Source organism: Montipora foliosa, chromosome 6 (genome assembly GCF_036669935.1).
Source record: "Montipora foliosa isolate CH-2021 chromosome 6, ASM3666993v2, whole genome shotgun sequence".
NCBI lineage: Eukaryota > Metazoa > Cnidaria > Anthozoa > Scleractinia > Acroporidae > Montipora > Montipora foliosa.
Window position 1 is genome coordinate 12,709,562 of NC_090874.1, and position 10,000 is coordinate 12,719,561.

General features: G+C 40.6%; 1 protein-coding gene across 1 annotated transcript in view; it reads right to left on the minus strand.

Moving 5' to 3' along the window:
* The window catches only part of LOC138005038 (uncharacterized), a 26,005-nt gene extending 16,210 nt beyond the window's left edge, over nt 1–9,795 (minus strand). The window contains exons 1-3 of the mRNA XM_068851329.1: nt 9,291–9,795; nt 4,277–4,459; nt 113–352 (exon numbers count right to left, since the gene is read on the minus strand). Of these exons, the coding sequence (XP_068707430.1) occupies nt 113–352; nt 4,277–4,459; nt 9,291–9,612 (745 nt within the window). The 5' untranslated portion in view covers nt 9,613–9,795. The remainder of the gene's footprint in view (nt 1–112; nt 353–4,276; nt 4,460–9,290) is intronic.
* Between the last annotated feature and the right edge of the window lie 205 nt (nt 9,796–10,000).

Sequence of the window (10,000 nt, forward strand, 5' to 3'; positions counted from 1 at the left end):
TGCTTTCGTTGGATATGTAACGCTACTGAGTAAGTAATCCATCCAAAGTACGCAACATAAGCTAACATATATGATTCTAGCCTAAGTTTCGAACTATAATTCATACACTTACAAGCCTTAAGATAGTCTTCGCCGTATTCTAGTTGTCTCTCTGGTGGTAGCTTGTCCCATAAATCGTTCAGGCGATCTGTCAACAATTCCTCATTCAGTATCGGGGTGCGAGTAGCTCCGGGTTCAATGACACTGACTTGTACATCAAATGGGCGCATTTCCCGTCTCAAAGAATCAGCGAATGCCTCCACTCCGTGTTTGGTAATGGTGTAGGGAGAAAACGTTTGAGGTGAAACAACACCTGGGAAGATATTGAACTGAACAATTACAGAATAACAACGAAATAAACCACAGAAACAAGGGGCAAAGGGAGAGATGGGTATTAATTAAAGAGATTACAGTGTAGAAGAAAACTTAATTAACAATTTGAACCCGCAGCAACCAACGTAAGTGAGAACGAAAAAGGCCAGAAAGACCAGCAGCCTGTATCTAAAATTGAAAGTAACGAAAATTTTTGGGCCCGAAAAGCAATTCTTGAAACTAAGGGCGCTTTCCTTTTGTTAGAACTGGCCGGCCAGACCCGTCAGTTTGCAACAATTTGAAGGAATGTTTGCATGATAATCCTTATAGCATTCTTCTGGAGGGGGATACATGTAGCCGATAAAATCCGTACTCAGGTTGAATCCGTTTTAACCTAGGTTAAATTGGTGATCCTCATTTTACCTAGGTTGAATACGCACTCAGATGAATAAAAGATTAACTTTTTTTCAGTTTTGGAGCCTAAATTAAGCCCAGAGAAAAATTAGGGTCAGATTAGGATTAGTTTTAGTTATGACACTGGGAAAAGTAAATAATGAAAAGGAGCGGAAAGGAACTTTATTTAAGCGTCAAGTCGCTCTAGCGCTGGAGCACTAATTGGGGACATTGTAAACTGAAATCAACAGTTAACGCAAAAAAAGTCAAAAGTTGGTTTTTGAGGAGAGGGGAAAACCGTATATTATTATATCCATATCCTTACTAGTGAGGATATTGATGACGACATTTCCCGCCTTTGCGTAGTTGTTTGTGCAAACAGGCAGTGGATGGCGAGCGATAGATAGATTCGTGAAGCTCTCTGAAAATCCTTCTCTGAGAAACAAGAAAATGCTAACACGAAGAAGAAAACTTCATACAACTTAAAATTATTCAAGAAGTGCAAGTGAAGAAGAAGGTGAAGAAAAAAAATCCTGCTGTCGAGTTGCAAGAATTTTTGAGATTAAGTTTGTTCTCAGTGTTAGAAAGAAAAATGGTGAGTAAAACACTCCTGTCTATATAATAAAAGAAAATTATACGTTAGCTCGAATATATGAATTTTATGTTTTCGTGGCAGGAAGAATTTCTCACTCGAACATCAAATTCATATCTTCTCGCTACCGTGTAATATCCTCTATTTATGGATAGTAACCTAATCCACAGGATGGGGTTATACAGCCTGGGGCAACTGGAGCCAGGGAATTGGCAAACTATGTAAGCGTTTTATATTTTGATGCATTTCTTTGCCAGGGTCGTCCAATACAGCCACAAAATTAGGTTCACTCAACTTGGTCAGTGACTCTCAAACCATGACCTCAACCAAAGGGGCGTTTCTCGAAAGTCCCGAAACTTTTCGGGCTTATTTCGGGTGACATTAAAGGCTTTGTGCCTTCAAAAGGAAAACGTTTCTATAGTCATGAAACTTTGCAATTGTTTTGTTTTCGCTGGACTTGTAAACATGCATGCATGTTCAAAGATCAATTTTTCAGAAGGAGCAGATCCTGGTTTCATGAATTGCTTTTCGGGTCCGAAAAGTTTCTTGGGATTTGGAGAAACAGGCCCCAGAATCCCAACAAAAGAGTGTTACAAGAGGATCTTAGGCATAATTAAGGAGACACCTTGTGGAACATTGTGACGTGTATTCACGTACTATGAATCTCAACATGCAGTTATATTATAGAGTGGTTTTCAACTGATTGTCGTAAATCAAATTCCAAAGTAATTCTTTCAACCAATCATAGCAGTTGCAAACAGTGCAATGAAACAATCCAAACTCGTAGCAATTCCGTGTAACTTGCTCAAAGCGAGGGAAAATTCGCGATTGGATTTGAGTGGTTTTCCTTCTCATCGGTCGATAAAGTGGCGCGAGATTTTTAAACCAATTACTAAGTCCCTGTTTATTTGGGCTCGGGTACCCGAGACACCCCCCCCCCCCCCCCCCCACCTGAAGTTACCCTGGGCGAGATATTTTCCCAGTCATTTGTTTAAAAAATTTTATCAACCGTTTACGTGAGGATGGCGAGACAACTCGGGTAGGCGAGTTGTCTCGCCTCGGCAGGCAGGGTAACCTTGGCAGGCGAGACAATTTTTTGGCATGTAAAACTACCCGAGACGAGACAGCAAAATCTTAAATGCGCACGCATAAAATAAAAATCAAAGAAGCAACAATTTAGGGGCTTATACATGTTGCTCGTGTTCGCTTAGGAATTTCGGCCAAAATTCTCACCGCAGTCAACGGTAACTCTCGATTCAAAATATTATTACTCCGTTAAGATTGTCAGTCCATTTTCTGAATGTGAAAACGCAACTATACTTAACAAAAACGAACTAGAAAGAAAGAAGGGCAAATGATGCTACGTGTTTTTTGAAGATGTGTCTTAAAATATATGCATTAAGTAGGGTAAATTTTGCCTCGATCACGCAAATCTCATATAAACGCTTGGTAAAGTTGTCTCGGGAAGGAGGGCTGTCTCGGGTAAACGATACCGATATAAACAGGTCCTAAGCGTAGCAATTTCAATCGAGTAATTACTTCCGACAGTCAATTGAAAACTGCTCTATTGGATACTTATATGTTGATTATTACAACTACGACGTTTTTTGTTCCGCTGAGGAGAGGTTGGGCCCACCCTCTCCTCGGCGGAGAAAAGCCCTTGGAACAAGGTTGGTAAAAGTAGGTATTTTGTGCAGAGATGATTTTTTTTCCGAAGATGACTCGGGGATATTCGGAAAAAATCCGATTGTTGCTTTGCAGGAGTCGACAGACCGATCGTTCGGATGCTCTACCACTCAGAGCTATTGTAGCCTCTTGGGAGCCAGGCCTCAACTAGATATATGTCACAATTGTTGCATTATACTAACTGAAATCGCTGAAATGCTGCATTCTCGCTATGTTGTTTTTAAAAATGCCTGATATAGTTTTCTGCAGGAAAAAATTTAACCAACTCTACGTGACCAAAGCCTTTAGGCATTGTTACGCAACTTGTCTCGCAGCATCACACCAAGACAAGTTGCACGAAACATTGAATTATGTAACAAACCTTGCAACAGCCAAAAACTCCGTTGCAAGACAAGTCGCAGACACCGTCGAGGAAAGTATAATTGAGTTCTACTTTCCGCAACGCTTCACGCAACCTTGCAATGAATTTTGCGTATCTATCCTGATACTTGTCCTACAACGGTTTGCAGCACCAGCCAATGAAAATGTTCCTTTTAACCTCATGTGATCATCGAAAACGAAGCAAGTTGCAAGAAGCGTTGCCTAGTGTAACACCCATCAAGCAACTTGTTTCGTAATGTGAGAACTTTTGAGGGAAAAAAATTGCGAGACGACTAGCACGAAAAATTGGTGAGAGTATAACAGCGCCTTTATAAGAACGAGGAAAACCGTAGACCAATGGCGGCTGTAAACAACTACATGGACCTTATTCGCGCTTAGGCCATATTTGCCATAGACAATAGATTTCGTATCCCGAACCTCGAGTTGAAATGTTTGGGAACGAGTTTCGGTCGGCAAAGACAAAAGTTTCCCGTCCCTCGGGACTCAACATGGCCGCGGTCTGATTAATGCCTATTGCATGGTAAGCAGGCGCTTTTGTTTGTGAGACGAACGGCGCGCCGCATGTTTTGTACTTTGTAGTTTGTTGGGTGGTCATTTGAAATGATAGTATTCAAAGAGAAGCAGTCAAAACTGGGAATTAATGGAACAGTACTTAGCCCATCCTCTCCGCACAGTTTTAAATTTATCTTGTCAAATCACGTGATTTATTGCACCTTCGAAGGGTAGTGGACCACGAGGAAGAGAGATCGATTAAATAAATACCACTGAACACGACTTTGACTTTTCCTGTGTATAGTCCGGCCTTTGTTTCCCGCAAGAATCTGGCCTTAACATTAACACTGATATGTCATAATCTATTACATGTCTGGATACCTGCTACGCTTCCAACGAGAACAACTCGCCCTTTTGCCTTCTTTACCAGGGATAAAAATGTCTTGGTTACATCTATCAGTCCCCACAAATTGACATCTGCGTTTCTCTTGAAATCAGCCAAAGGAACCCACTCGATGGGACCAAAGAAGAAGATCCCAGCATTGTTTACAAGTCCCCATAAACCTGAAAAAAGACCAGGGTAAGTGTGAGGATCAGTCTCAAGAAATGCAAAGAATAAAAAGCGGTGGACATGGTCAAGAATAGACTCCATTTTGTAACGTCCGCTTTGATTTTTTCAGAGCTACCACCCCGCCAAAAACCTATACAAATTTCTCAGAGTTCGTCACATCCACCTGGAATGTCATCAGTGTCTCGCTTTCGCTCGTCAACGATTTCAGACAGTGTCCTCTTTCTTTGTTGGGCTAGCATATCGCCAACACTACCTCATCCATTTTGTCCAGTCGCAAGAGGCGTAATGCCACGTGGCATAACCTTGGCCAGGTGCAGATATACATGAAAATTAAACATATGACATCCAGCTAGGAGCATCATTTAAGTCTGGTGCTCCCTAGTTCAGCAAGCGTAAGCCTAAGAAGCTTATGACCTTGTAAAAGCACAAGATCAACCACATGCGCAGAACGTATTTTGTGGCCATACCCTCTGGACACCAATAATCGTTCAACACGGCGGACGAGGAGTTTCCCGATGCAACGGTCTGTGACAGAGTGTTTATTTATTGGGTAACAGTCTTTTGTTTATGAAATGCTTATGCAGACCATCTCCCTTCTTAAATTAACAGCAACAAGCATGAGCGTAAGAAATATAAACCCTGCGTTGTTCGTATTACTCGTAATCTCCTCGTTATGCTTTTGCTAATGTTTATACTTACTTCGCGAGTGAGAATCGGACCGTAAGTCAGCTATGTGAAAGGCATTTCCGCGCGGTTTCAGCGCAAAGAAAAACCCAGGTGTGATGGTGGGTTCGTACACAAAACGAAAAACAAACAATAAAACACACACGCCCTTCCCACAATTGCGCAACGCACAAGCATGAAACTTATAAACGAAAATAATTAAAGATTTTAATTTAAGAGAGGGAAAAAAAAAGGTAGATCCTAATATTATCGGAAAAAAAGAAAAAAACTCAAACTTGCTTAATATTACAGACTAATTAGAGTACTTAAAACTAACCTCACTTGAATAATTGTCTATTCCTTTACAAAACTGAATGATAATACTAATTATACTAATTACTTTACTCTAATGTTTACAGTCAAAACAGTTCAGTCCTGTGCCAAACTAGTAGCAAAACCTTCGACAAGTTCTTTCCCACCTCGGCGCTTCCTTTTCTTCCGGCAATCAATTTCTTCTTTCACACTTTGCTGCAGCCGCGTCACTTTCTTCGAGTTTTCTCTTCTTCTTGCTTACCTCAAGCTTCAATTCTTTGAAGTGTTTTCCTCATTCGCCGCCACTGACAAAGGGGTTTTGTCATCGATTCTTCCAGCTGCTCCCGCTAATGGCCCTTAGCAGTGTTCTCCGTTCTTTTCCCTTTTTGCCCTCAGGCTTTCGCTCTTCAACTCTTTGCTTTCCTGTACGTCAACAAGCCTTGCGCCACTTCCAACAACCAACCAACGCCGACGACTTTTTACGTCTATATATAGTTAACTAATTCATTGAAATTACGACTACAAGCAATGACTACATTACAACACTTAGAAATTCTATAACACTAAATCGGATAATGCATAATTCACTAGGGAATCGTACAATTGGTAATTAACACTCACACTAACGAACAAGACGAGTGGCTAAAACTATCTACAAACTGGTGACACAAAAAAAATAATTACGTGACACCAAGAACGTGATCTTCGATTTTTCGGACGAGTTTGTCCCGGGGGAGGCATTCCCATATGGAACAGACGGGGATGCTCGTCGGAAATTTTAAATTTAACCCCTAAAGGAGACCATCTGGGCGTGGCTCAAGCTTTTTGTGACCCCTAAAGGAGACCAATCTGGGTGTGGCTTAAGTAAATTTTGACCCCTAAAAGAGACCGCTTAAAAACACACAAATACGACATGCAATCAGTTTTAATGATATAAAGATATAATTATCGAATGCTTTTATCTAAAAGTAGTTTTTAAAAGCATTGTCATAAATCTCAAGTTCTTCATCATGTTCATGCATTGTCTCTTTGGCACTTGCTAAAATAGAAAACTAGAAAAACAAACTGTAACTGAAGAACTGTAACTGGTCACAATGTCATCAAACGCTACACATGCTCAAGGCTAAAGGCTGGTAGTGACAAGCTAAAATATAATATTTACACATATGTATACGCTTCTATTAAAACTACAACTCTTTGGAAACTGTGGAAAGGCGGCAAACCATCTAAATGCTCTAAAGAATTGTAAAATACATGTTTTGTCTCAATTTGTTCTCTAAACTGTGATGACATGTTTGCCGAATTTTGCCTATTAATTTAAGGTATACCTTTCAAAACATTGTCTGGCTACTGTATGTCTTTTCACACTTAAAACGTTAAGAATGATACTCTTCGATGCACGAAACCGGAAACCGGTTTTTTACAGCATTTATTTAACCACATGGTCAGAACAGAGGGCAGTGAGGGCAGTGGCTTAAAAATCCCGGGTTAAAAATTGGGAGAAGGTCAGGAACGGAATGCATCAAATGTAGATGCACAATAACTTCTATTAGTGCTAGCGTGAGGTAGGCGTTTTCTAATTATTAAAAGATTGGTTCGCAGAAAGAGCGTTCAAAGTAAACCCAAGACTAGGCGCCTCTTAGGCTTTTCAAGGACGGAGGTTTTGGGAGAAATTCATTAAACGGACATGATAAAAGCCGGGGAATAAAAGAGGAACGTGCCGATCACCACTTGTGCCTCGTGACATCAGTGGCCTGAGGCCTGACCCGACCCCTGACCCACTTCATTAATAACAAGAAATGACTTACCTTTTGCAGCGGTTTGCAGGCCTTTCGTCGATCCGATCGCTTGTTGGGAGTGAAATTTATATTCCAGTAAATATTGAAATGAAAACAGCTCGATGCGAGATCACAGAAATAAAGGACGAACAACAATCCAGAAACCAGCTCACGGATATTTTTAGCATGATTGTTTTGTAATTTTGTAAACGCTAAACCCGCTGAGTTTCCTCTTATACACAAACAATAGACAAAGCACAAAGACATCTTGTGATAACGCTTCCTTTATTCTCACTGATTAATCGGATTATAATGTTCTCTACTATTTGCAGAAATCTTTGATTTATAATCACGGAGGTAATGCGGTAAACAAAACACGTTAAAAAGAAAATTTGACTTCTGTTTCTCTTCGCGTAATTCTGTGTTTCTTCGCGGAACCCTAAACGAGACCTTAGCGGCTTAAAATATTGGCGCTTTGCCCGGAACACCCTAAGCGAGACCAAAATCCAAAATTTACACCCGTAAGCGAGACGACGAGCATCCCCGTCTGTTCCATATGGGAGACCTCCTTCCCCCCCCCCCCCCCCGGGGAGTTTGTCTCCTCGCCCTATTTTTCACGTGACAAAAACATCGAAATCCTGTTACTCGGTCCTTACCCCTCTAAAATATCACGGAAACACTTTTTACGCAGGCCAACACAGAGACTAAAAGGCACTGAACTATTTCAAAAGAGAACACAAATTTTGATTAGAAACCAAAAACTGACCAACTGATTGAAATTCCACACTCAGCATGAGTTTTTAACTTGCAAGCACTCATAGACTATCAATGTCTGAACGCTCTCGCAACGACCAGGTTGCCTCATAATACGTTAAACGACGAAAGAGATTAACACCTACACTTTCCGTCTGTTAACACCTTTGGAAGCTTTTATTGCCTTTTGCTGTATGAAATGTGACAGCTACTCAGTTAAGCAGCTTTGTTCTTAAGTTTTCAGTAAAGAGAGGCAAAGCGATCATACCCTTTTAAGGAACAGTCGCAGGGAAGTCGAAAAGAAGAGCTGCAGGACAATGAAGTCGACACGTCCCTTTCGATCGTCTTTTCTCACTTGTGCCTTCTAAGTGTTAAGAGAAACGATTAACTCCCTCTTCAAAAGGTTATGTGTGTTAATAGATATATTCCATGACAACTGGTGCGTTTTGTCAGTGCTTAATTCTGGATCAACGCTAACTGATCCTTGAGCAACAAAGTGCAGAATTGAGCCGACAAGTTCTCCAGAGCATTTTAGAATCCCCGTCTTAACGAGGAAAAAAGTGTTGTCTTTTCCTTTGGTGAGAGAACCTGCGAAACTCACGGATGGCGAAAAAAAACGAAAAAAAAAAACAGAACACCCAAAGCAATAGTTTTATGTGAAAATTCCGATAAGATTTTCATGCTCTACATGGTACAGCAACATTGACATGCATTCGATCTTTTTTCCTTAGGGCAAGTCTTTGTGTGGTCTTTCTTATGCAAATCAGATCACACTGAAGTCAATGTTGCTGTACCATGTAGACCATGAAAATCTTACGAATTTTCACATTACTTCTTCATGCTTAATAGCTCGCGAATATCGAGTTTCTCAACTTTGAAGAGCACGACAGAATCTTGAACGCTGTCAAAAGGGTCCAAATTTTCCGCCTAATCCATGTACGTGCTTGACCAGCGAGTTAATTACGATCAACAGTTTCGTCAATTCTCGGGTGAAATTCTTCAGAGGGGAATATGAATTGAAAAAAAAATTAAGTACGTAAATGATCTGTAGTTTCTGAGCGCGGGGTTTTTCGAGTGAACTCAGTGCTGTTCCTAGCAATATTAGAATGTGCGTCTATGAATGACAGTTTAGAGTGATCTTTCAAATATCGAACCTCTTGCACGAATCCCTAAAGGTTCCTCAAAGGTTGCACGTTCATCTAATTCTACTCATGATATTAGATCTTTCAGTGAAAACGTGTCACTTCTTAAAACATCTCAACAAAATTTCACCGTTTTTGAAGGTTTACTTTGTACTCCTTGTAAAATGACAGTTTACCTTTCTCTGCAAGAACCTCGCTTACTTGGCGAAAGACGTCCAAAATTTGATGCGAGTTTGTCACATCCATCTGGAATGTTTTCAGCTTGTCGCTCGCCGCCGATTTCAAACGCTGTTCTCCTTCTTTGGTCAAACAAGTCGCCAAAACACAAGCTCCCATCTTGTCTAACTGCATTGCCGTTGCACGACCCAGGCCCGAGTCGCAGCCGGTGATCAGAACATGCTTTCCCGTTATATTTAAACTGACCTTCTCGTTTCTTTTCCTGGTTATAAACCAGAAGAGTAAAATAACGACTAACGAGATGACTATTTCAATCCACATAATTGTGTAAAGCCAATATATCGCTAAGTGAAAAGATCAGCGGCGTACCCGACTTCTGCCTGTGTTTATTGTGGATAAATACCCTGTGATGATCCGTCAGATTAATTTGACACTTGTATTCTTGCAGGTTCCACTTTTTTTTTCGATATTGGGGTCCCGAATTGTAACAAGCCACGAGAATACACTTGTTAGTCGGTCCACCTAGCTCAATTCCTGAAATACCATAGCGGAAGGAAATGATCCGATGTGGCATGTTGCACGCAAGGATTCTCTATTCCACAGCTGTTAAATCTGGTTAATTTACTTTATTATTTCTCAACAACTTCAAGCAAAGTAAAATAAAAGGAGTGAATTAAAATCCATTAAATTAACAAGAGCTAGAAATGGC